The 26,075-nt window shown below is 42.9% G+C and overlaps 1 protein-coding gene across 3 annotated transcripts; it reads left to right on the forward strand.

Moving 5' to 3' along the window:
* Positions 1 to 11,985: 11,985 nt before the first annotated feature.
* LOC6041992 (helicase SEN1) lies at positions 11,986 to 19,847 on the forward strand. 3 transcript variants are annotated; one of them, XM_038262444.1, is made up of 8 exons: positions 11,986 to 12,159; positions 12,247 to 12,361; positions 12,426 to 14,994; positions 17,441 to 17,820; positions 17,893 to 18,148; positions 18,210 to 18,376; positions 18,445 to 19,446; positions 19,519 to 19,847. In XM_038262444.1, the coding sequence occupies exons 1-8, from the start codon at positions 12,149 to 12,151 to the stop codon at positions 19,651 to 19,653; spliced, it is 4,635 nt and encodes a 1,544-aa protein (XP_038118372.1). In that variant the 5' UTR covers positions 11,986 to 12,148; the 3' UTR covers positions 19,654 to 19,847. The 3 variants fall into 3 exon arrangements, with proteins under 3 accessions (XP_038118372.1, XP_038118370.1, XP_038118369.1); XM_038262442.1 differs by having other exon boundaries at positions 12,426 to 13,036; positions 13,088 to 14,994; positions 17,441 to 18,148; XM_038262441.1 differs by having other exon boundaries at positions 17,441 to 18,148.
* Positions 19,848 to 26,075: the final 6,228 nt, after the last annotated feature.

Below are 26,075 nucleotides of genomic sequence, written 5' to 3' on the forward strand. Positions count from 1 at the left end.
AGCAGGAGCCGGCGAAATCAACCGGTTCTATAAGAATCCTGCTAGATGCTGCTAGAACTATTCTGACAGGCCAACCTGCTAGAATTCTGTTAGAATTTTGCTAGAATGAGACGGCAAAATTTTCTGCTAGAATCCTGCTAGAATTGTGTTAGAACTTTAAAGGTTGATTATTATCAATAAAAAGTGGGTCATTTTGAATTGCTAGACATTTCTATTCTAGCTATATGAAACAATGCTTCAGGCAGCTTTATTTTAAGATAATATTTACACTTTACACTGTTCTATACATGAAGTATAACTTATTCACTGCATAACAAAATACAAAAAAATCCACGACAGCAGTGCATTAATTTCTCTTCCGGAAATGGTTCCTGTGGCGTGTGGTTCGTGTCCCGATTGTTGTTGCAGCGGAGTAGGCTTCTTGCGTCATATCTGGTCCGAAGAACCTGGCCCTTTTTTCCTCGCCGTCGGCATCGGTTCTCGATGTTTTTGGCCACAGTGCTGACATCGTCGTCGTTTTCGGACTAGATCCGGACTGTTCTCCGATGTTACACGGTTCCAGTATCTGTGAGAAGGGCAATAAGAATTAATTTCAAGACATAATAATATATATATCTCGGATTAGTTTTCAAAAAGCCGTAAAAGCCATTGGTAAACAAAGCCCTTTTTGCAACGGTACTCGACCTACTTGCGAAAAAACAATTCCAAAAATGCTTAAGATTGTTCATCTACACGTCCTTCAAGTGCTCTACGTTAAAGATCAATGAAATTTTGCTTCAATTTGGAGAAAAATAAAAATTAGTGTCAGAGGTCACGGTGGCTTTTACGGCTTTTTGAAAACTCACCCGAGATATATATAATTCTTACCACAGCACGGATTGATAAAGGAAGGACACCGGAACTAAACAGGAACGGCATCTTTTTCGATTAGAAGACCAATCATAACTTGTGCGAACAAGTTCGCTTTCAAGATGGTGGTCGGAAATTGCCAAGTGGTTCAGCGAAAATGACGTCATTTTCGCTGGTTTTTCTCTGTCAGAGTCTTCCCACTCAGCGCGTTCCGTTTGAATTCCGTTTAGAATTCCGCTTGAGCGAAAAAAGTTCGATTCGAATTCTAAACAGTGTTCGTTTTAGATTCTAAACCGCATTCCGTTTCAAACGCAACAACCGGTTCCGTTTGAGTTTTCGCCGCAAATCGGTTCAAGCGGAATTCAAACGGAATCGAAACGGAATGGACGGGTTAGTTTTGACAGCTGCTTCTTCTTCTTCTTAGTATCGTGATTTTTCTTTTTTGTTTTGGTTGAATTGAAATTCAATCAGAAAAAAAACAGATTGAAATTTTGTTTAAACTTTGAGATTATTTTTTATTATTTCTATCGTACTTAAGTTAAAACCATAACAGGTTTCCCGACGACGGTTTCCTATATGTACTTAGCGCCTTTTGAATTATTAATAAAAACACGAGTCCCAGCCCCAAATTCCCAATTTTTAATCATCTTTTTTTCGCAAAATTACATAGGCTTTAGTAAAGGAGATTATGTGAAATTCGTTCTGCTGCTTCTTGCTGCTGGACGTCCGCGTAATCTGGATAGCCGATTGCAGACTTGCCGGTTTTCGTTCCGATCGGGTGGATTTTATTTTATCTTGTCCGCTGACTTGGAGAGTCGCATCGGATGATTCGACCGTACTAGACGCCGGGATGATTTACGCGGGATTCCATCGTTTTCGTCTTGGCCGCCGTTGATCGTATCGGATGATTTCGTCGACTGGAGCGCGGCCGCTTGGTCCAAGTGAGACTCGTCGTCGTCGCACCGAGGTTAGGTTGATTGGCAGGCATTCGAATGGCGGCGATCCGTGCAGGAAGATGTTACGATTCTATCGGAGGAGTTTCTCCACGATCGTCGGTAGCAGGATCGTCGACATGGTGCTGGTCGTGTTCTGTCGAACCGGTGTCCACTGCTGCAGTAGGTAGATCTTGCTCGTCGCCTCCCCCGGGATGTTCTCATCCGCAATCCTGCCAACTTGGTATAGCTGGGTTACGATGCACGACACCTCCTAGCATCACTGATTTGGCCGTGGGTCCGCTGGTCTTAAGTTCCCCAGCTACTGCAGCCACCATGCTCTACGGAATGAAGCATTCGTTCTACAGTTGGTCCACTAGCAACAAGCAGGTGGTCGCAGCGACTGCGAAGGTGGTCCACTCTTAACCGCTGAAACCATTACCCTGGTAGGTCGGCGGAGGAGGAGGTGGTGCTGGCGGTCCAACGCAATCGGAGGGTTCGGCACGACAAAGGAATTGGGACGTCGTCGAGTGTTCTCCGCCGCTGAACCATGCGCGCCTGGGTCATGCTTTCGAACGGGTAAGCCGCGTCACTGCTGGCGCCGACACCGTCAGGTGCGTTTGGTACGAGCACCGCCAGCTTGCCGTCCATCGGGTTCGGCAACTTAGACACGACGGTGTCACTCTCCGGAGGGGGCACGAGCAATTACGCCGCGACCGGCCACTAGAGGAGCCCTCGCTGGGTGTTGTTGAAGCGGTGGATTCTTCTGAAAAAGAGACAAACAAAGAACGATCGTTAGTACAAGCTGTTGACGACTTCCAACATCCCACTCGAACTCACCCGTCGAAAGTACGATCTCCTGGCCAACCAGCTAGACCGACAGCATCGTGTCGCCGACGACGTGTCGCCCTCAGCACGCAGGACAGGTCCGACCTTAGGCCCACACATTCCGCAGCTGGCTGGTTCCAGTGGCCACAATTTTCCAGCGGGCGCATCGAGATCGGCCGTTTAATTCAAAGTTGGCCAACGTTCAAATCGAGGAACACCCCGCGACTGTCCACCTGAATTAAAAATATTTCAAAGTTGATTTTGATTATAAATGAAAAGTTTAAAAAACTTACGTGTGCTGTGAAAAAAATCTTGCACGCGTGCTTCCGCCGCAGAAGCGCCTCAAGACCAGTCCGGCCAAGGCTAAATCGGTCATCACTGCCAAAGCGTCCCAGCCACTGGCGTCGACCAAGGCAGAGTTCGGTGCCGCCAAAAGCGCCGGGAATGTGGACCGCAGAATGAGAACCCCGACGGAGGTTGCACACGTTCGGCTCTGGTGGCCTGTCCCAGCATTAGCAAAATGTTAGGAATCTGAAAGAGGAGTCGTCTGTTATTGGGTGAATGGTCCAAATCCTTAGAAATGTAGCGTAACTCACCAGTTCGATTATTTCCACAGCAAAAGTTTTTTTCCCCGAAAAAACGTGGCGCGAATGAACAGGACCGAACAAGTTTTGCTTTTTGCTTTTTTTTCCTAACACACCCTTACCAAAAATCATGACTTTTTGAGTTTCAAATCCCACTTTTCATACGATTTTTTCAGTTCAACCCATATAACCATTTTTATGGTTGTAGTACCTGAACTCAAAAAATCGTATGAAAAGTGGGATTTGGAACTCAAAAAATCATGATTTTTGGTAAGGGTGCACTTTGACGTTTGATTGAAAAAAATCAACAAGAAAACCGCTTCGGCGAAACGCGGCGAAATGTCATCGAGGTTCTGCCGTACACCAGCAGGTGTCGCTAATGTGCTAAAATGGCTCAAACGGAATCTAAACGGAGTCCAACCGGAGATTCCGTTTAGAAAATTTCGAAGCAATTTTCGAAGCGGAATTCGAAGCGGAATGAACCCGTCAAGCGGAGAACGGTTTGATTGGGTTCTAACTAAATTCTTACAGATTTCTGACAGATTTCGCTCTGTCAGAAAATTCTGGCAAAATTCTTACAAAATTCTGACTGGCCTGCTAGAACTATTCTAGCAGGATTCTAGCAGAACAAGCTCTGTTAGAATTTCTCGTGACCGGGACGCTTTTTAAGGAAGCGTTCTTTTATTACGTAACGCAGTTAGGGTGGGGAGAGGGTGTCGGCATATGTTACGAAATGTTACAAAAATTGTAGGAGGGGGGAAGTGATGAAAAATTCTGTTACGTAACGCAAATTTTTCATATGAACTTTCATTAAAAATTACAGCCGACACTCTGATTGTCAATATCGAAGGTACCATCGAGGAAGAGAAGCATCAGTTTGCAAAATCAGGAGATGGATATCACTTTAAACAATCGAGTTTTTGCTACAATCCTTTCTGTTTATACGTTCATTTGAGGGCTAGTTCCGCACTAAGTGCCGCAGTCAAAGCTGTCAGAGTTTGTTTTTTGAAGAAACTCGCGCGAATGCCGCACGAGTTTTGCCACCATCTTGCCTTAACATCAGCCCTATTTTATTCAACTACCATTTTAGTTGGCCCCTATTTACAGTTATTTTAAGAGAACATCAACACTTAAAACAATTTATTTTTTTTATTAGAAAATAATAGAATATCGTGAGGAAGGCACCAACCACCTAAAGGTGGATTAAGTAACGTTTTTTATAAAAGTATGGCGTTAATAATAAATTATGTGTTTTGTAAGACTAAAAAAAACAAATAACCGTAGCAGGCCATTAATAAACCACGCGGACACTTCAAGAGTGCTGGGTATTGAGATCATCCACGTTCCATAAAAAAGATTTTTTTTTGTAGCGGCCATTTTCAGAAAGGACAATTTTCCAAAACGGTATCTACGTGGTAAGGATAGAACAGCAACGATAGCTTTATGCGACGACTCGATGCGCAGGATCTTGTTTGTTCTAGATTTTGTTTGACTGAACTGATTTTTCTTTATCAATTTTGGTTGGATTTTTTTTTATTTTTTTTTTACTTTCAATTCGAGTTCTGCAATCAACCCTTTTAATCTTATCTAAATAGTTGATTATTAAATTACAAAATACATTTTTTGAATATTTCATAACCGCCATTTTAGATTCAATATTACTAAATCAATTTAAAGTAGTTTAGGGGCTATACTTAAGCTCGACAGCTGATTTTGGTTGCTAAGGTCCCGAGTAACAATTACAATTTTTTGCGGTAGTCGGGCCTGAACGTGTGCAAACATGTTCTGACCCTAGGACCACGCCTTCCGTCGGACGGGAAATAAATGTTGGCCCCGGATTAACCTCAAAAGGTTAGGTCGTTTTCTCAGTCCAGGTGTAGGAGTCATCTCCCTGTGTCCTGCCTGGGTGGAGTCGCTGGTAGGCAGTTGGACTAACAATCCAAAGGTCGTCAGTTCGAATCCTGGGGTGGATGGAAGCTTAGGTGTAAAAAGAGGTTTGCCATTGCCTCAACAATCAAGCCTTCGGACACCTAGTTTCGAGTAGGAATCTCGTAATCGAGAACGCCAAGGCAATGCTGTAGAGCGAATAATTTGATTTTTTTGATTTGAACATTCATGTGTAGCACTCGTAATTTTTAATGAATTTTCAGTTCAATTTTATTAGTGTACTACGTCTAAAGTTAAATTAAATACATTTTCCAAATGTTCAGCAGCAAAAATGTTCATGTTTAAGGGATAGTATGCAGATCGGAAGGAAAGGGGTCAAGAAACTGCTTTACTAACAGCAGAACAAAGGAGAGGGAGTGGTTTCTTGAAGCTTTTCTTCACCCTCTCTGACTTGCTTGCGCTGCCGCTGCTGCCCATCTGATTTTTTCCTTGACCGGTTCCTTCCGAAGTGCGTATACCGCTTAAGGGCCGGTATGCTCTTCGAAAGAAAGGGGGTCAAGAAACAGCTTTACGAACGGCAGGACAAAAGAGAGGGAACCAAGGGGTTAGACTCTCCGAACCTTGCTCCGCACCGTTTTTGGAAAACCGTTTGTGTTCAAGAGTGAAATTGGTGCACCGCGGTGTTCGTGGGTGCTGGCGATGTGCGCGCACACAAATCACGCTTGGGGAACTGTCATAGCACTTTTTCGCACAACTGGCATCACTTCGCTTTGAAATGTCAAATTCAAAGTTGTTTACCAATAAACGCGTTATGAAAACGTTCTGAAGGCGTGAAGTTCGAGGCAGCGCAGATTCCGGTGATTTATAGTCAGTTTGTGAGCGGTCAAGGGATTTTCCGGAGTGACCTTGATACCGGCGGTTGATACAGCTGAAGGAGGAGCAGGGCCACGACATCCGCGCTATGAGCAAACGTCAGCACAGATCCGAGCAAGTTCTTTCCCGGGTTTGGAAGTCCGTCGAAGGAGATTGGAACCGATGTCACGGTGGCCGCTCGTTCCACCGGTAAGGACATCAGTGACGAGGAGTATGAGGCTAAGAAGGACAGTGGCAGCAAGGAAGCAATCGCCGCCGCTGAATTGAACGAGACGGCCACCAGATGATGTATGCTCGGGAGTGACGAGGACGACAACCACTGGTGCAGCTGCGGAAAACCTCGGGCAAAACCATTTAATTTTGGGTTAAGTGTTCCTCATCCGGGCAAGTTCAACACCTAAAACGGGTTTCAGTTTAACCAAAATGGCCAAACCTGCCGAGGACAGCAGCAAAAAGACTGTCGAAAAGGGTGCTGATGACGAGGGCGGCGAATCGTTCAAGGTGGAGCTTGCGTTGGTTGAAGAGAAGGGCAGCATCGTCTGGAATGGGCTTCTCTGACAGCAGCACGACGGACAACGGCCCTGATAACCGGGATATCAAGAATATGTTTAAACAAATAAAGATTTTGAGAACAAAAGGTAGCAAAACCAGTTAAGTATTTATTTCATCAAATAGGAAGATGTCCTGTAACTGTTCCGATCCTTGCTCCGAAGCCAACATCGGACATCTATATGGGTGAAGTTAACCTCAAAGTCCTTTCCTAGATGTTCCTCAATATTCCACATGAATTCCGCCCCGTACAAACTCATCTGGATGTTTTCCACAATCGAAAACTGCTACCTCAAACTACCCACCGCAAGACAAGTGGAAACTACAAGGGAAACTCCCTGGTAGGTCGCATCCTTCTTTACCACGATCACGTTTAACCGGTTCTGGGCCCGCTTTTTCAACCATTACGCAATCAACGCACCCACGCAACCTCCTCCAATGGCCTCTCTCCGGTACCGTTTCAGATAGTTGTTCACACTCTCGACCGATTCCTGCTTCGGCAAGATAGAGTTCTCCATTCCCGAGAATCTTCATCGTATGCGACAGTGGGATGCGTTATTTCGCCTCGACCTCCTCCGGCCTCCGTCGACCTTACTAATTTGTCACCGTCGGATGCAAATTTCCGAGCACTTCCATAAGATAGCGGCAGTAAAAAGGGTCGCTCCGATCACCACAAATCAGCTGGTTCCGCAGCCCTCCGGCGGCCATTTACAGCACGACTTCAAAGTAGATTTCGTCCTCTTCTGGGGCACCATGGATGAACGACATTCGGGGATGGTTTAATAGAGGAACCGGGCTGTTACTTTTGCAGCTTTTTGAGACTCAGAATCATTGAGTAGAGTAGCCGGAACCAACGTCTCAAAAAAGGAATTAACCAGATTTTGCGTATTTTGACCAGACTTTATTAAAATTATAATAATGATTTCGATTTAACTTAAATTATGAAGACAAATAAAAAAATCTTCAGAAATTCAACGTATCCAGGTTTTTAAGCGAAGATGGCGTTCAAATGTTGAACGTCCGATATGTCAAAATCGCGCAGTAGCACCAACATTAGACAAAAAATGTGGCTGTCATGCCATGGGACACCTTTTTCGCAATGTTGGTACCACTGCGCGATTTTGACATTTCGGGCGTTCACCATTCGAACGCCATTTTCGCTTAAAAAGCTGGATATTTTCATCGTTTGTTTGTAAACAAAGATGAACATGACATTTCAAGCAAAACAATAGGTCTATTCCCGTACTGCAGAATTCTGCAATTCTGCACAAAAACGGCAGCAGAGCGTTCCCGTACTTTTCTACAACAAAAGTAACTTTTCTCTCAGGCAGAACTTCTGCAGTGAGAGAGGTAGAAGTTGCAGCAAAACCGTTCCCGTACTTTTCTGCAAGCTCTCTCTTCTCTTTCTTGTTGAAAAGTTACTGCAATTTGGTGTGATGGATGTTGACTACACGCTTACATAAAATTAAGCATTTTATTATAAGTTGTAATAATAAATGATTTTGGGGTAGTTTTTTTATGTTTGGTTTTATTGAGACCGATTTTTTTTATGTTAACGATTTTAGGCTTAGTTCATTTATTTAAATGATGTAGCGATTTTTTCCAGTGTTAATATTTTTACCGGATAAAAAAGAAAACTTAAGCCATAGTATTACAGCACGGCTAGTACCCCAACAAAAATTTTACTATAAAAATAAATTGTTTTTAAAAACTTTTAAAAGACACATTTCTTTTGAGTTTCATAATTTCAAATAGATATTTGTTTAGGAATGATTTTTGATCTTCAATTGTTTTCGAATATACCTCGGAATATACTAAATATGTGTGTTAAATAACAGGTAAATTTAATTGGCAAATAATTAGTTATACCTACCTTTAACGGTGCTACCAATTTGTATTCTTATATGAACCAAAAAATGTTATTTTGTCGAAATTAAAATTCTTAAATTCTCAAATTCTCAAATTCTTAAATTCTTAAATTCTTAAATTCTTAAATTCTTAAATTCTTAAATTCTTAAATTCTTAAATTCTTAAATTCTTAAATTCTTAAATTCTTAAATTCTTAAATTCTTAAATTCTTAAATTCTTAAATTCTTAAATTCTTAAATTCTTAAATTCTTAAATTCTTAAATTCTTAAATTCTTAAATTCTTAAATTCTTAAATTCTTAAATTCTTAAATTCTTAAATTCTTAAATTCTTAAATTCTTAAATTCTTAAATTCTTAAATTCTTAAATTCTTAAATTCTTAAATTCTTAAATTCTTAAATTCTTAAATTCTTAAATTCTTAAATTCTTAAATTCTAAATTCTTAAATTCTTAAATTCTTAAATTCTTAAATTCTTAAATTCTTAAATTCTTAAATTCTTAAATTCTTAAATTCTTAAATTCTTAAATTCTTAAATTCTTAAATTCTTAAATTCTTAAATTCTTAAATTCTTAAATTTAAATTCTTAAATTCATAAATTCTTAAATTCTTAAATTCTTAAATTCTTAAATTCTTAAATTCTTAAATTCTTAAATTCTTAAATTCTTAAATTCTTAAATTCTTAAATTCTTAAATTCTTAAATTCTTAAATTCTTAAATTCTTAAATTCTTAAATTCTTAAATTCTTAAATTCTTAAATTCTTAAATTCATAAATTCTTAAATTCTTAAACTCTTGAACTTTTAATTTCTACGCCATCTTGAAGCATAATAAGTACACATTTTTTGAAGTCATCTTTTAGGTTATAAACTCAAATTTAGAGGATTTAGAGATTGGAAATTTTGACTGTTCCCATTTTATTTATATTTGAGTTTTAAAAATTTGGATTTACAGATTTTTTATTTTACTTTTATTTGAAATTATAATTTTTTTAAGTTTCTGTCATATTATTTTTAATTGTAGCTTTTAAATTTGTTGTTTCCTGAACTCAGAAATATTAAAAAAATATTATTTTATCTCGAATTTTTTTCAACCTTTTTTTTATTTTGATTTTTTTAAATTAAGATTTTTTTTGAACTTTAATCATTTTGAAATATTTAGTTTTTATTTATTAGATTTTTTAAGCTCAAAGCTCAATTCTGGAGCTTTTTTAAAGGTCCAATAACACAAATTTTGAATTTTTGCTTTTTGGGTGTTTTCTAACACCCCTGACTCAAGGCGGTTTCAAAAACATCCAAAAAGCAAAAACTGAAAATTTGGTTTATTGGACCTTTAAAAAAAAAAAAAAACTCCCGAATTTATTGTTTTGTTTTAAGTTTCTTGATGTGGAAATATTAGTTTTTTTTATATTTTTAATTATGGATTTCTTAATTTCCAGATTGCTTAATTTATGTGTATCAAAATTTTTGATTTTGTGATCATTTTTATTTGTCAATTTTACTGCGTCACCGTTGTTCTTTCATGTGACATCCAGTCATAATTTATTATGTTATCCTGAATAATCTTTCAAACATTCTGCTATTAAACATGTATTTATGGTCCCTTCTATAGAAAACCTTTGTTTGTCTTTTTTATCATATTTATTAAACGTACCTGTCACACTCATTTGTAAAATTGTTTACCTAATGTAAAATTTTAAGTTGTTTCTAATATATGATTTCTACCTAAGCATAATTAATTTCTAGTTACCTAATAAATACTACATCCTTCATTTTTTAAATAAAATGATGTGCTGCATAAAACAATAATGTCCCAGTTCTAGAGGTAAACTTCTTTCAATTACTTTTTTTGTCAACCATTTTTTTAAATACTTTGAAATACATAATTAAAAAAATAATACCCAGTTTGAGTAAATCTTCTCAACTGTGTATAATGTTGCAAAAAAAGTACTGGAACACGCTACCCAGGCAAAAATTTTGCCGCGTCTCTCCTTGCAGAACTTCTGCAAAAGAGAGAGATGAAGAGAGCGAGCTGAAAAGTACGGGAACGTGCTACAAAAAAGTGACTTATGCTGGCTGCAGAATTCTGCAGAAGCTGCAGAAATTCTGCAATTCTGCAAGTACGGGAATAGACCTAATGTAAATAGGCCAAAGCCAAAGTGTAAACAAATAGTCTGTCCTGCTTACGTCAGTGGATGTTTACGTTAGGAACGAGCAGGACAGACTCTTTGTTTACACTTCGGCTTGGGCCTATTTACATTGTTTTGCTTGATTTCTAGAAGTGTTGCCATGTTTTCTCGATTTTTTCTCTGATTCGAAACGTCTAAATGGTGCGCGATGGTGCGCGGGAGTGCGTGAAGTGTGCGCTAGAGATCCTAAATAGGGAGACTGGACGAAGTGAATTTGACGTACCCAAACAGACGCGAGTTTGACGTATCCAAACGAGCATTTGCCTTTACGCCCAGCAAAACTTATCAGTGTTGCCAAGCTCAAAACATACGTTGCCAGATCGATTTAGGAAGCTTAGACCAGTCTCCCTATTTAGGGTCTCTAGTGTGCGCAGGTTGTAAAACGCCGTGCACGCACATCGTGCTGAGTGTCCAACTCCTGGAGGGAACGTTTTCTTGGGGCTTTTCTTCACCCTCCCTGGCTTGCTTTCGCTACCGCTGCTGCCCATTTGAAATTTTTCTTGACCGGTTTCTTCCGAAGTGCATACCTTACATAATGTAAGGTATGCACTTCAGCGGTATACGCACTTCGGAAGGAACCGGTCAAGAGAGGGTGAAGAAAAGCCCCAAGAAAACGTTCCCTCTCTTTTGTCCTACCGTTCGTAAAGCTGTTTCTTGACCCCTTTCCTTCCGATCTGCAGACTAGCCTTAAAGCGGTATACGCACTTCGGAAGGAACCGGTCAAGAAAAAAATCAAATGGGCAGCAGCGGCAGCTAAAGCAAGCCAGAGAGGGTGAAGAAAAGCCCCAAGAAATCGCTCCATCTCCTTTGTTCTGCTGTTCGTAGCTGTTTCTTGATCCCTTTCCTTCCGATCTGCGTACTAGCCATAAGGTTGCACAGCAACGAAGGAAGTTTTTGTCTTATTATTCCATAATAGTCAAACTTACGGACCCAATCCTGCAATAACGGGAATGTAAAATAAATCAAACTTTGTTGTAAATTACTTTGTGGATAGTACTTTAGGGGATGAATTTTTGAATATTTCGATAGTTCCCGTACTTTTGAAGATACTAAAATGTCTGTATTAAAATTCTGGGTGCAAAAGCTCTGATTGATGTGCACCGTTAAAAAGAAAAACAGCTCGCTTGCGAGTATTCCGACAACGATCGGCAGGTGAGTTGTCTCGTTCCATCATTTTAGGACCCTATCAAATTTTGAGGATCGCTGCCGAGGAAACCGAGAAAGGGTGCAGTCTGTACTAAATAGAGTTATCTAAGCCCGAGCTCACGCACACCAGCACCCCATTTGTTTTGCTTGCGGGTACAAAATTTAACCTCAATCTTTTTCGTGTACGTACACGCAATACATGCGCACGTAGATAACTCTATTAGTACTCTTTTTTTTTGCAGCACTGGCAGCACTGCATAAAATTAAAATCCCTCCACAAAATAATAAACAAAACCGCGTCAAACAACACAGTTGCAAGAAATCGTGCGCGAATGCCCGTAATTTTGCTGATTTCAGCGATACATTCCGCACATTTCCGCTGTATTTTGCAGTTTCTTAAGAAACTGTCCCCGTGTCCGACCGTCGGATTCACCGTAACCCAGTGCCCATGGAGGAATGGTGGGTCAATTTGTTTTCTCCCGTTTCTGAAGTGGAAAAACTTTGATGAAATTCGTGTCGATTCATGATTTTTTTTTGCACTTTCAGCAAAACGACACGCTGGTTTCTGAAGCGCCTGCACCAGAATGAGTTCAAAATTGTCAACATCGGTTCCAACACGGACATCAGCCGGTCGCTGCGGTCCGTCATCAAGCTGGACAAGGTTGGTTTCCCGGGGCACGCTGACACGCTGACCGTTGGTTTTATTCTGTTTGTTGTTTTTTTAGAAATCGTTCCAACACATTAGCAAGATCCACTGCAGCATCAGCTGCCGGAACGGAGTGGCCACCCTCACGGATGAATCGTCCTCAACGGGAACGTACGTGAACGAACGGATGTTCAGCAAGCATAATCCTGGGTCGGTTGAGCTGGCGGAAGGTGACCTGATTGGTATCGGAACGCCATGCAACAAGGACCAACGCTACTACGAGATAAATAGTCAGGTGCTGCTGTTTCAGCTGTGTCGCGATCGGAACCGGCCCGTTGTGGAAGAAGTTGAGACGCTCGTCAGTGATGACGAAGAGATGGAGGAGAAAAAGCCGGAGATCGTCGCGGGAGTAGTCGCGAAGGCGGCGGAGAAGGAGGTTCCACAGCGGGATGAGCGGAAGTTTAGAATTCTGCAGAAGATCGATTTGTCGTCAGATGAGGATGACGAAGATCGAGTAAAGACGACTGTATTGCCGGTAATTGTTAAGGTTGAAGGTGGTGTGGCAGGTTCCAACGACGGCAACAGAAAGAGCACTTCCAGTGAAGATAGTGGAATTGGGGTGTTCCGGAAGCCGGCGACTCCTCCTGTCAGCTACACGGTCATATCCGACGACGAAGCCGACCAGCCTGAGCCACCTCCGCAACAAGTCAGAACGGAATCGCCAGAAACAATCGATCTTGTACAGCAGGACAAGATGGTGGAACTGTTTCAAAACTCGTACAACATGGTCACGGACGAACAAGTGGGCGTGATTGCCATTAGCGACAGTGAGGACGAAGCCGACGAGGAGGACTTTAGCGAGCAGCGGATGACCCAGAGTTTCTACCGGAGGATCAAGCAGGAGGCGCAAGAAGTCGAAATGGAACCCGAACCGGATCCTCAGGAAGAGGAGTTGTCAGCGGAAAAGGTTGCGACTTCGGCTGGGCCTGGACCGGTCGTGCTCGCATCGGACAAGCCAACGGTTTACAGTTTGAGTGACTCGGAGGACGAGGACGAAGAGGAAACATCGTTGGCTCGGCAGTGGTGCCGAAAGTTGTCCCAGCGCATTTCACCGGTTAGGAATAAGGTCACACCAAAGGTGGAACCCGCACCAGAACCAGAAGCGTCGGCCACAAAGCGAACCTTCAGTGAGATGAATCTCGCAGGAATTGAGCCAATTGAGGACCCGAACGAAATGTTCGCAGTGTTGTGTGAAGAGTTGCACCAGCTGATCGACACAGAGGTGACCGCGAAGAGCATTCGCGCCGAACCTCCGGAGTCGAAGCGAAGAAAGTCATCCGAAACACAGCCTGAACCTTCGCCTCCGCCGGCCAAACTTACTACGGACAAGGTCACGTCACCGGCATCGCACGAGAAAAACTCCAGCAGCGCGTCCAACGCGTGGATCAGCAAAAAAGTGCCAATGGTCGAGCCTCACCACATCCAAAAGTATCGGAAAAACCAAAGCTCAGCAAAGCCCCACGAACATATCCGATCGTCGTCGTCGTCGTCTTGCAGCAAAAAGCACCACAAACCGGACAAACACTCGAAGCACTCTTCCGCTGCATCGGTCCAACGGGGTGACGGTGACGTGAAAGAAGCTAGAAAGCAGAAACTCAAAGAACTTCAGCTCAAGAACGCACAATCCAGCGATTCCTCCGGAAGTACAAAAACAGCAACCAAACCAAAGGTCAAATTCACCCCGTCCAATCGTGGTGCTTTCCTCACGGCAAACATCAGCGTCCCACCGAAGTTGGCCGGCAGTTCGCGTGAATCCGTGCCACAATTCGACGACGATAACATCGTTTGTACGCAATCTACCGCTCTGGACATGGTTCTGCCGGTGGCCCAGGAAGTTGCGGACACCCCGGTGACGAGAGCTCCAAAACTCACCTTCGACAACGTGGCCAAAGTAAGTCGAGTGGCGCAAAACGCACCAGTATTCAAGATTCCAAAGCGACGACCTTCCGTGTCGCAAAGACCAACCGAAACAAGTATTAGCACCATCCTTAAGAGCATTCCGGACACCCCGGCCATACCAGCACCAGCACCAAAGAAACCCACTACTCCAGTCGAAATTGACGAGTTACCAATGCCAGCCGGCCCGCTGCCACCGTGGCCATCTTCAACGCCAACTTTTGGGCTCAAATCAATCCTCCAATCTCCGGTCGGTCTCCACAGGAAGGCGCGCAAAAAACGCGTCACCTGGAAGGACCAAGCCCTGGTCGAAACGCGCGAGTTCCAAATCGACGAGGGCAACTCCTTCGTCGTGCAAACCCGATACTGCAAGGAGCAGGACCTGTTCTGCGACATGTCGCTCGTTACCAACAACCAGAACGACATCATCCGCGAGATAACCGGCTGGGATGCGCACTGGTTCGATCATCCGGAGCAGGCCAACGTCACCGGCGGGCTGCTGCTGCCCATGGTCGAGCAGTATGCGAGCTTCGAGGACTACAAGCGCATCGTGATGCCGATCCTGAAGCTGGAACTGTTCCACGACATCATGGGCCAGTACGGCGAGCAGAAGAAGATCGCCCAGAAGCCGCTCCAGATGAAGATGAACCAGGTGCGGGCGCAGGGCCAGACGTTCGTGCTGAACTGTAGCGGTGAGTATGGATTTTTACTTGCGGTTCACAAGTATTTGTTTCTTCCGACTTGGCAGGATTAGTTTTCTGGTTTGGTTGACTCAATTATTCGGATCATGTGACGAAGTCAAAGTAATCTGCTGGTAGGTGGCTTTTGGCTTGCATGAGAACGTGATGATCAACGGAGAAGTGTTCGAGGTTGTGAAGAAGTTGGTGTACCTCAGATCGTTGGTTACGTCTGACAACAACTGTAGCAGAGAAATCCGGACAAGACCCTAACGTCTGGTAATCTAACTCGACGCACAAAGTGTACCGTGTACAAAACGTTGATAAGACCGGTCGTTCTTTACGGATTTGGACAATGCTCGAGGAGGACCTGCAAGCGCTTTTTCGAAGTATTCGAACGGCGAATGCTTAGGACGACCTTTGGCGGCGTACGTGAAAACAATGTATGGCGGAGAAGGATAAACCACGAGCTGGCGCAACAGTATTCGGATGGTTGCCAAGGCTGACCAAATTCGGTGGGCCGGACACGTCGCAAGAATGCCGGACGCGCTGGATGCGCGCCAACCAAACCAGACAATCAATCCGGTGAAGTTGGTGTTTAATTCAGAGCCGGGTGGAACGCGGCCGAGGTGGGCGCAACCAGCAAGGTGGTTGAACCAAGTGGAGGAAGATCTGGAAAGTGTGGGGGTTCCGAGTCGGAATTGGGGAGAAGCAGCCCAGAACCGAGTTAGATGGCAACGCATCTGGAGACAGCTGATGGCCCGCAGGTTGTCCGAGCAGTAAAAGTAAAGTAAGACAGGAACGATGATTTTTGAAGGTAACATGAAGACCTAAAGTAAGCCCTTCTCCTGCTGATCAAAGTTCTTGAGAAAATTGCCTAACCAGTTTGTGCTCAAGCCGACGCGGCGCAAGTTCTGGCGTTAACTGCAACCGGACGAGGTCAAGTACTTTGCTGAAGAGGGATCTCAAGCTGGACGCGCTGGAGGTGCATGTCATCAAGCGGAAGGAAAAGTCCACCGTGGACGAAACTCCATACATTGTGGTCTTCCCCAAGGGATACACCAATCTGAAGAAGCGCTCTGCAATGAATGTTGTGGCAAGCACTATCATCCGATGGGAGGCCTACCGGAACAAGCGGCCGAACGTGATCCAGTGCAGGAACTGCTTGCAGCTGGGCCATGGGACCAGAAACTGCCACCTCAAGGGGAGGTGCAACAACTGTGGGGGTCCACACAAGACGGACGAGTGCAAAGTCCAAGAAGCCGAGCCGAAGCGGTGTGCCAACTGCTCTGGAGCCCACGAAGCCACGAACCGCAGCTGCCCCAAGCGTGCGGACTTCATCCGGAGGCGCCAGCAGGCGTCGAAATTGAAACCGCCGGCAAAGAAGGCGGAGAAGCAGAGTCCAGCAGTTCCGGCGTTCACGCCGGCGGAGTTTCCTCCGCTGCCGAGCGCAGTTCCGGTTGGAAAATCGAAGGATCGCCCTCGACCCGCAGGAAGCAGCCAAGGTGGCTCCCGAGATGGTGGAGCCACGGAGAAGGAAGCCGGGGAGGTGCTCTACAGTTCGGATGAGCTGTGGGGCATTTTCTCCGAATACATCGGCAGGTTCAAGGCCTGCAAGACCCGCTTGGGCCAAGTAACCCTCGTCAGTTACATGATCTCCAAGTATGGATTGTAAGGAGATTTATTTTACTTTTATTATATATTAAATTTTAAACCGATCCTCGGTCCCAACCTGGTCGTAGCGCCTAAAAGGACCTAAAAGGACCTGGCAACGCACACTGGTGAGTTCACGTACGACCCGGAACACGGTAAGACTTCCGCGCGACTTCATTTTCGCTGAAACGATCCACAGCATTAAGCGGATCTTTGGCCCTCAAACGTCCGACAACAGTCTGAAACTGGAAATCTCCAAGGCAGGCATCACGGTGATCGAGCAGCATTCAAGCTTGTCTAGGTTGAAACCCTACTGGATCACTTAAGGGGGGAAAATGTTACATCGAGTGAGTGGCCTTTGATGTAAAACTTTACTCAGTTGTTAGCAACCGTGCATTTCTTTTAAAGACTCAATATGGACAGTTTATAAGATATACCTAGATAATCCAACTTTAGTATAAATGACTAATTATAGGTTAGGTTTTCGGCTTTTCGGTCTTGGCGGGAAAATTCGAAACAACGCTTATTTTCTCGTATCCAACGTTTCAACCCTCTATGGGGTCTTCTTCAGGGAATTAAGAAGGATTGTTTCTCGTCCAGTGTAGTTTTAGACGAGAAACAATCCTTCTTAATTCCCTGAAGAAGACCCCATAGAGGGTTGAAACGTTGGATACGAGAAAATAAGCGTTGTTTCGAATTTTCCCGCCAAGACCGAAAAGCCGAAAACCTAACCTATAATTTGTGATCCGGTCGATAGGAAGCACTCAATAAATGACTAAAACAAGTACAATACGTCCTTCTTCCACAGTGGAAAGCAACAACCATCAGTCGATCAACAACAAGGACTACGTGCTAATTTACATGACGGAGAAAACCACCGGCAAACAGTTTCGAGTAGCGGCGGTAGTGACCACACGCCGTCAGCAGGTGCAGTATGCCGCCGAGAACGGACTCAAGTTCTTCCACTGCTCGCTGGAAACCGCGCGAACTCCAATGTCTCAGCGAATACGCGAGGGCACCGTGGAGAACTACCAGATACTATCGCTAACGCAGATCAACCTGCACATGCGACAGTTCCAGGTGCTGCTGAACCTGGAGCACTCGCCCCTGCTGGACAACATCCTGTCGCCGCGGAGCAACTTCTACAACAGCCGCACGCCGGAGGACCGGGCCAAATACAAGGGAAAGGTAAGTTGTGGCACCAACTGGGAGCAACAGTATCCTCGCGCGTACCAAGAACTAACGACCAATATCCGAAAGGAGGGACTCAACCGCGAACAGGGCGACATCCTGCTGAGCGTGTTCGGCCACTGCCTGGACGCGAACCGGCCGCACATCATGCTGATCCAGGGACCACCCGGAACGGGCAAGTCTCGCCTGATTAGCAACCTGGTGCTGCAGCTGCACCGAGGCGTCCCGAACGCGTCCCGCCGGATGAAGATACTTATTTGTGCCCAGTCCAACACCGCCATCGACGTGATCGTGCTGAAGCTGATCAAGCTGTTCCGGTTGCTCAGTGAGTTTGGGACCGGGGCGGCGGATCGTTGGTTCTTGGTTTTAGTTCCATTTTATTTCAGGTAAGGACGAACAGGGCAACATGCTGCGCACGGGGACGGCCAACAAGGTGAACGCGGAGTGCAAGATGGTGTTTTTGGATGCGCTGGCACGGAGGCACGTCAACGAGCTCATCAAGTGTCGCAAGTTGAGGGACGAGGATCCCAGCTTTGAGACGTTTTATCTAGAGGTTTGTGTGTGTTTTTTTGTGTTTTACGAAGGGATTTGTAATTTTTTTTTCTTATTTTACGAACGTAGAGAGAGACTTTGGAGCGCAAGCTGCGGACCCTCGAGAATCGGACGACTCAGAATGGAAAGCTGGCCCAGAACAGTATAATGTTAGACGAGATCACGAAGTTGCGTGACCGGCTGGAGCTAATCAAACGGGTACTGCCGGATAACGTGGACAACATGGATCTGCAGGATAAGGAACGCTGGGGAATGGAGTCACGCGCCAAAAAGCAACTTATATCGAAAGCGGACATTATCTGTACGACGCTCGGCAGCTGTGGCGGGCTCTTCGATTACTATCAATCGCTCAAGTTTGACGTGTGCATCATCGATGAAGCGACGCAGTGCACAGAGATATCTTCCTTTACACCCCTGCAGTACGGAATTAAAAAGTTGATCCTGGTCGGAGACGTCAAGCAACTGCCACCGTTTGTGTTCAGCCGAGAGTGCGCGGAGGCTGGCTTGAAGAACTCACTCTTTGCCAGAATCCAACAGTCGTTCGTTGGAACGAACCTTGAAGGGGTGAAAATGCTCACCACCCAGTACCGGATGCATCCGGAGATTGTCAAGTGGCCCAACGAGTACTTTTACGAGGGCAAACTCAAGAGCAATCCCGACGCAACCAAATGCGACGGATTCCCATTTAAACCGTACACGGTATTCGGCCTCGAATACTCTCAGAACATGACCCAAAGCGCACACCAAATTTACAACCACGAAGAGATCGAGTTTGTTTTAAAACTTCTCACGGAAATCATGCAGTGCTGCCATCGGCACACCACAATCGCCATAATCACGCCGTACACGCGCCACAAGCGGGAGATCGAGAAATTCCTCGCAGCCAAGAAAATCACCCAAGTTTCGGTGCTCTCGATCGACTCCGTCCAGGGGCAGGAGTACGACGTCGTCATAATCTCGCTGGCCCGGTCCGTCGGAACCGGCTTCCTCGGGAGTCCGCAACGGCTGAACGTGGCACTGACGCGAGCCAGAAAGTGCCTCATACTGTGCGGGAACTTTGCCGATCTTAAGGTAACCGCAAGCCATTCCAGCCAGCAAGCACAAAGCATTGTTGAAATGTCCATATTTTTTTTTCTTTTTCAGGACAACAACCAGATGTGGTCATCGCTGCTGCAGGACGCGGAACAGCGCAAGCTGTACTACCACATCGCGGACGACGATGAGTACGATGACGTGAACACGTTCGTCAGCAAGATCATGCAAAATCTCAAAAAGTAGTTTTGTAACTGTGAGACTGAGATTATTCGCAACAAGTTATTTTATGGAGTTTAGAGTTATAACGACATGTTACGTTTTGCTATGATTTTTCTTTGCTGTTATTATTAAGAAATTGTCGGAAAACAGAAGGTACCTAGTATGTTTATACTACGCTGAATTAGAATAGCGAATCAAATACAGTTTTTTTACTCGTACTTTGAAAATATTTACTGTTTGAGAAACATTTCAGTACAGTGAGTAGCATAATGTTTTCCGCAACTGAAAATTCCAGCATTGACCTGAAAGAAGCAAAAGCTTAAAATACCAATTTTACTTAAACACTTTCAAGCCTCAATTCTTTGTCTATGGAGCAATTCTCTGAGATTTCGGTCATTCGATTTTTTTTTTGTATTTTTAAATCCGGCTGAAACTTTTTTGGTGTCTTCGGTATGCCCAAAGAAGCCATTTTGCATCATTAGTTTGTCCATATAATTTTCCATACAAATTTGGCAACTGTCCATACAAAAATGATGTATGAAAATTCAAAAATCTATATCTTTTGAAGGAATTTTTTGATCGATTTGGTGTCTTCGGGAAAGTTGTAGGTATGGATAAGGACTATACCGAAAAAAAATGATACACGGTAAAAAAATGGTGACTTTTTGTCACTAAAACTTGATTTGCTAAAAACACTATTTTTATTATTTTTTTTATTTTTTATATGTTTTAGAAGGCATAAAATGCCAATTTCCGAAAAAAATATTTTCAATTTTTTTAAATCAAGACTAACATTTCAAAAAGGCGTAATATTGAATATTTGGCCCTTTTGAAATGTTAGTCTTGATTTGAAAATTTTAAAATCATTGTTTTCGAAAAGATCGGAAAATTTCACGCATGTTTCATATTTTAACATTGAAAATCGGACCATTAGTTGCTGAGATATCGACGTTAGAAAATGGTGGGTTGTTTGTGTGAGACTTAGGGCATCTCCAGCGCTGGGGTGCAAATCAAATTTGCACCCGGCTCATGAATACCGAGATCAAATTTGCCACCTTGAAAAATCTCCGCCATCCCCACCGCTAGGGTAGCAAATTTTCAAATTTTTTTTTTATCTCAAATATGGTTTTTTATCTTTCGTTTACCTTCAAAATCAATAATTATATGTTGATTCATGCCTAGAAATGCTAAAAGTTTATTAAACTTTTTAATTCTATTGAAAATTTCAAAGAATTTCATTTTTCGAAAATGTCGAAAGTTAAGCCATTTGCTACCCGATTTGATTCCCACCAAATTTGCTCTCGAGTCTCCCACCGCGCGTAGCAAAGCAGGTATCAAATTTGATCTCAAGTTCATCTGTAGAAGAAAAATATGTGTCGGTACCTTCCGGGTACTCATTTTCTGATACCCGACAAGTACCGGCAAGCCGGGGGCAAAGTTTTGAATGCAAAAACTCATAAATTCAAAAATCAAAAAATTCAAAAATTCAAAAATTTAAAAATTTAATAATTTAAAAATTCAAAAATTTAAAAATTCAAAAATTCAAAAATACAAAAATTTAAAAATTTGAGAATTCAAAAATTTAAACATTCAAAAATTTAAAAATTAAAAAAATAAAAAAAATCAAAAATTTAGACGTTCAAAAATTCAAAAATTTAGACGTTCAAAAATTCAAAAATTTAAAAATTCCAAAATTCAAAACTTCAAAAATTTAAAAATTCAAACAAACGAACATTTTAAAATTCAAAAATTCAAAAAGTCAAAAATACAAAAATTCCAAAATTTAAAAGTTCAAAAATTCAAAAAGTCTTAAACTTAAAAATTTTAAAATTCAAAAATACAAAAACAAAAAAATATAAAAAAAATCGATTTTTTTTATTTTCTTTCAATTTTTTCAATCTTTTTAATTTTATTTTATTAATCCAATTTTTTTATATTTTTATTTTTTTTTAAATTTCGAAAATTTTGTTTTTTTTTGAATTTCTTAAAATTTGTTAATTTTTAAAAATTTTAATATTTTTTTTTGAATTTGAATAGTTTTTTATTTTTTTAAATGCGGGCCGAATCCAAGTTACAGTGCAAGGATCAATAATTTTTTTTTCATTTTTTTAGTTTTTTTTTTAATTTTTTGCAATTTTTTTATTCCTTTTTTTATTTTTTTCGATGTTCTTTAAATTTTTCAACATTATTTTTTTTTTATTTTAATTTTGTCATTTTTTTTAATTTTTTTAATACATAAAAAAACAATTTAATTTTTTATCTGTGCATGATTTGTGTAATTTTTTAAATTTTTTAAAATGTTTTATTTTTTTTTAATTTTAATTTTTTTTTAATTTTTTGGCCGATGCAAATATTTAAAAAAGTTTTGTCCCTCGGCCCTGGCCGAGGTCAAAAGGGGGGGCAAAACAATAAAAAAATATAAAAATTTAAATAACAAGCCATAGTCTTCACATTTAAATGAAAAAAGTGTTTTAAAATGCATTTTACACTAGTTCAGTTGTTTTGCAATCATTAGTTTTCAAAAAATCTAAGATCTGACAAAAACAAAAATTTTATCGAAAAAAAAAAGATTTTGCATCGAAAATTTTCAAAAAATCTTAAGATTTTTTAATAAACCCAAACATGCTAAAAATGATTTTTAACGCGAAAGAATGTATTTTAATTTGATTTCAGCTGGTTGCACTTGAATTTTCATTGAAATTTTGAAGTTTATTCCAAAATATTTCTTTTGCCCCCTGATTTTTCGGGCCAATTTTGAAGGGGGGGGGGGGGGGTGACAAAAACTTTTAAAAATATTTGTACCAGCCTAATATTTTATAAAAAAAAACAATTTAAATTTGTGCATGATTCAGTTTTCCGTGCATCATTCCATTTTTGCCGCAGTAGCAAACCAGCAGAATAGCGGGTAGCAAAGTGAAATCCCGAAGAACTGAGAACAAATTTGCTACCGCGACAGGTACCGCGGTGGGGGTGACGTCGGGTGCAAATTTGATTTGCTTCGATGTTTGCTACCCGCGCTGGAGATGCACTTAGAAAACATAAATTTTCCTGCTTTTTAAACCTTTGCATGGCAAAATCTCAGCAACTATACTGCCGTTCTACGCATAATTGTCCCATGTTCAAAAAAGTGCAACTGAGAAAAACGCGATTGAAATTTTTCGACAGATTTCTGTGTTTCTACGCATAATTGTCCCGTGGGTTCCTATTCGCCCTATGTGTCCCTAATCGCCCCAGTTAGCAGTTTATCACCCTTATTTGTAATCCTCTTGCTATACAACAGGTAAACAAGGCATAATGCTTAGTAAAACTAATGATTCCGTGTAAGAAAATACTTGGTTGGACAATTATGCGTAGAAGTTCAACGATGGGACAAACAGACTTGGTGTTGTTTTTGATGAGTTTCCGAACAAAGTTCCAGATTTTAGTGTTTTTCTTAAAGTGCACATCAGACTCAACTGAAAAATGGCATGAAGTCAAAATCGTCAAAAACTGACATGGGACAATTATGCGTAGAACGGCAGTATAGGTCGTATCAACAAAGTTCAAAACAGCAAAATATAGAGAATTTTCTCAGCTTTTCAAAAAAAAATTTCGAAAAAGGGCAAATGCACTGTGCACTAATTTAAAAAAAATGGAAAACTGCGACTATTTAAAAAAAAATCCTGAATATGGCTATATCTTGAAAACGGTGCACTTTATGAAAATTTCACTGAAGTACTTTTTGATTGCAAATTTGATTTTACATCGAAAAATGAAGTTGAAAAATTTTTGCGACCAATATTAGTGTTGATTCGAAAATTCATAACTCGGTCAAAGATTTTTGTGTTTGAGCGCGGTACGAGAGTGGTCAGGGTTTGTCCCGATATCGGAACCGGATTAGGCGCACACAACACAATAAAAGAACTAGTTAGGTACTAAAATACGTGTATTGATTACGAAGGGCGAAATGAGAATGAATGACGACACAAGAGCAGTGACAGATGGAAAGCATAACATTTATGCGCTGTTCTGCGTCACAGGGTGATAGTCTGGCCAGCACTCGTGAGCCAGCGGCGTGCGAGGGACGAGACACCTCGCACAATTCTTCTGTCCACAACATCTCCCCTCTTAAATCAGCTGGCGGCAGTCGAACCTGTCAAGCGATCATGCGCTGGATGAGCGCCAAGGTGAGCGAACCAGCTGTGGATTGACGGATGACTTCGACGAACTCCCTAGGAACCGTGAAGCCGGAGAAGATGTTGATGCTGACGTGGATAGGTGTTGAAACTGCGAGGCAGGGGACGCGCACGGGGTGTTGAAGCTTGTTCCGCTATTGAAAATGCTTGAAACGATGCGGCTGCAGCTTGGAACCGACGATGCCGCAGAACATCCTGCTTCAGCGCGTTTTCGTTGTTGGATGGTTAGTGAGCAGACGTTTCCACTCATCGAATTCTCTGGGCAAACTTTTTGCGTTCGCGTTGCATTGGAAAACGATTGCACATCCTGTCTCCCTCCTCGAATTTTGTTGAAGGTTTGCGTGGGAGAGCAGAACGCGGGCGTCGGAGGCGGCCACGGTGGTAGTTGATCGATGGACGTTACGATATTACCTTGATCCGGTCCACGGCGTATGGTGAACAGCATAAGGGAGCCATTCGCGTTGGCTGCAACCTTGCTCGTTGAAGATGGGAACTGGTGATGGCACACGGCAAGGTCCATGAGTCCGCCGCTGATCTTGGAAGCACCAGCTTGGCCGCGCTCAGCGTAAGGCGGCCAACTCGAGTAGACGTCCAGGGTGATGTTCACCTGATTTTGCCGACTGAGCTCCTCTTTGGCGGCACCGTACAATGCATACGACGCCGGACGGATGACGAGCTGCTCCCGAGGCTGGCCGATGCCGTCGACGGAAGTGCTGTTTTTCGCTGTAGTCAACGCTGGAGCTTCGGTGATCTGGCAGCTGAAGGGGTTCGCATGCTTGGGCTGGAACCGCTGGCCGAAACTGTCCGCTCCGTCTTGCTTGGGGACATGGAGGATGATTCGGCGATGGTGATCGTCGCTGGTGACGTCACTAATCGTCTCACCTGCTAGTTGATCGTCTTCGGAAGCTGGGGCTCGCGTCGGCGATGCTGGAGCCTGGCTTACGGTCTGCTGCGAGGTGGAGATGCTGCTGAGGACGCTGCTGTGAGGTTCGCTGGACAGGCACAGGTGACAGGGCCCTTGGTCGCAGCGGGTGGATGGCATAACCTCAACTTGTTGCTGTGGCTCGGGCACAGGCTGGATGATTGAAGAAGATGGCGCGGCCGCCATCGCGCTTTGCATGGCCGAAAGCGCGTGCTGAAACTGGAGTTGCTGGTTGATTAACTGCTTCATCAGCTGTGAGAAGTGGATCATCATTTCGCCAGAGGAGAGCTGGGATGGACTTGCGGCGGCGCCGGGGTGCTGAAGAGCTGCGGCTGGCAGATGAATATGCGACGGTTCTGCTGCGACATGTCCCGAGCTGGCGGACACAAATCCGCGCATCTTGTGCTGGAACTCGACAGCGTTGTTTGATGGTGGTTGTTGCGGAACACGGCCCGAGCCGACGGAAAACGGTCCGTCCATTGGCTGCTGCAGCTGGAGGTTCACGTGGCCACCATGCGGAGAACCGGTCGATGGCGAATTGTCCTGCCAAAAGTCCATCTTGTTTTGCTCCTCCCCGCGTGGATTGACTGGAGTGGAACGATTCCACTAAAGTACCGGACTCGTCGCCACTTTTGTGTTTGAGCGCGGTACGAGAGTGGTCAGGGTTTGTCCCGATATCGGAACCGGATTAGGCGCACACAACACAATAAAAGAACTAGTTAGGTACTAAAATACGTGTATTGATTACGAAGGGCGAAATGAGAATGAATGACGACACAAGAGCAGTGACAGATGGAAAGCATAACATTTATGCGCTGTTCTGCGTCACAGGGTGATAGTCTGGCCAGCACTCGTGAGCCAGCGGCGTGCGAGGGACGAGACACCTCGCACAATTCTTCTGTCCACAACAAAGATTTTTTGCACAACCTGGAAATTTCTGATAAGTTGGCATTTTATGTCCCCTAAAACATATTTAAAAAAAAAATGTTTTTTTGCAAATCAAGTTTTAGTGACAAAAAGTTAAATTAAAAATCACCCATTTTTTTACCGTGTAACATTTTTTTTCAGTGTAGTCCTTATCAATACCTACAACTGTTCCGAAGACACCAAATCGATCAAAAAATTCCTTCAAAAGATACAGATTTTTGAATTTTCATATATCATTTTTGTATGGACAGCTGCCAAATTTGTATGGAAAATTATATGGACAAACTAATGATGCAAAATGGCTTCTTTGGGCATACCGAAGGCATAAAAAACGTTTCAGCCGGATTAAAAAATACAAAAATTAAAATTCAAAAAAATAAAGATCGATTTCGTAGAGAACTGCTCTATGATGGAAGTTTAAC

Source organism: Culex quinquefasciatus, chromosome 3, assembly GCF_015732765.1.
Source record: "Culex quinquefasciatus strain JHB chromosome 3, VPISU_Cqui_1.0_pri_paternal, whole genome shotgun sequence".
NCBI classification, from domain to species: Eukaryota; Metazoa; Arthropoda; class Insecta; order Diptera; family Culicidae; genus Culex; species Culex quinquefasciatus.

What these genes read in the sequence shown, in the direction of transcription:
- LOC6041992 (XM_038262441.1), top strand. An exon ending in CCGTCATCAAGCTGGACAAG is followed by an intron (nt 12,362 to 12,425) that starts GTTGGTTTCCCG and finishes TTGTTTTTTTAG; the next exon opens with AAATCGTTCCAACACATTAG. An exon ending in CAAGCTGTTCCGGTTGCTCA is followed by an intron (nt 18,149 to 18,209) that starts GTGAGTTTGGGA and finishes ATTTTATTTCAG; the next exon opens with GTAAGGACGAACAGGGCAAC.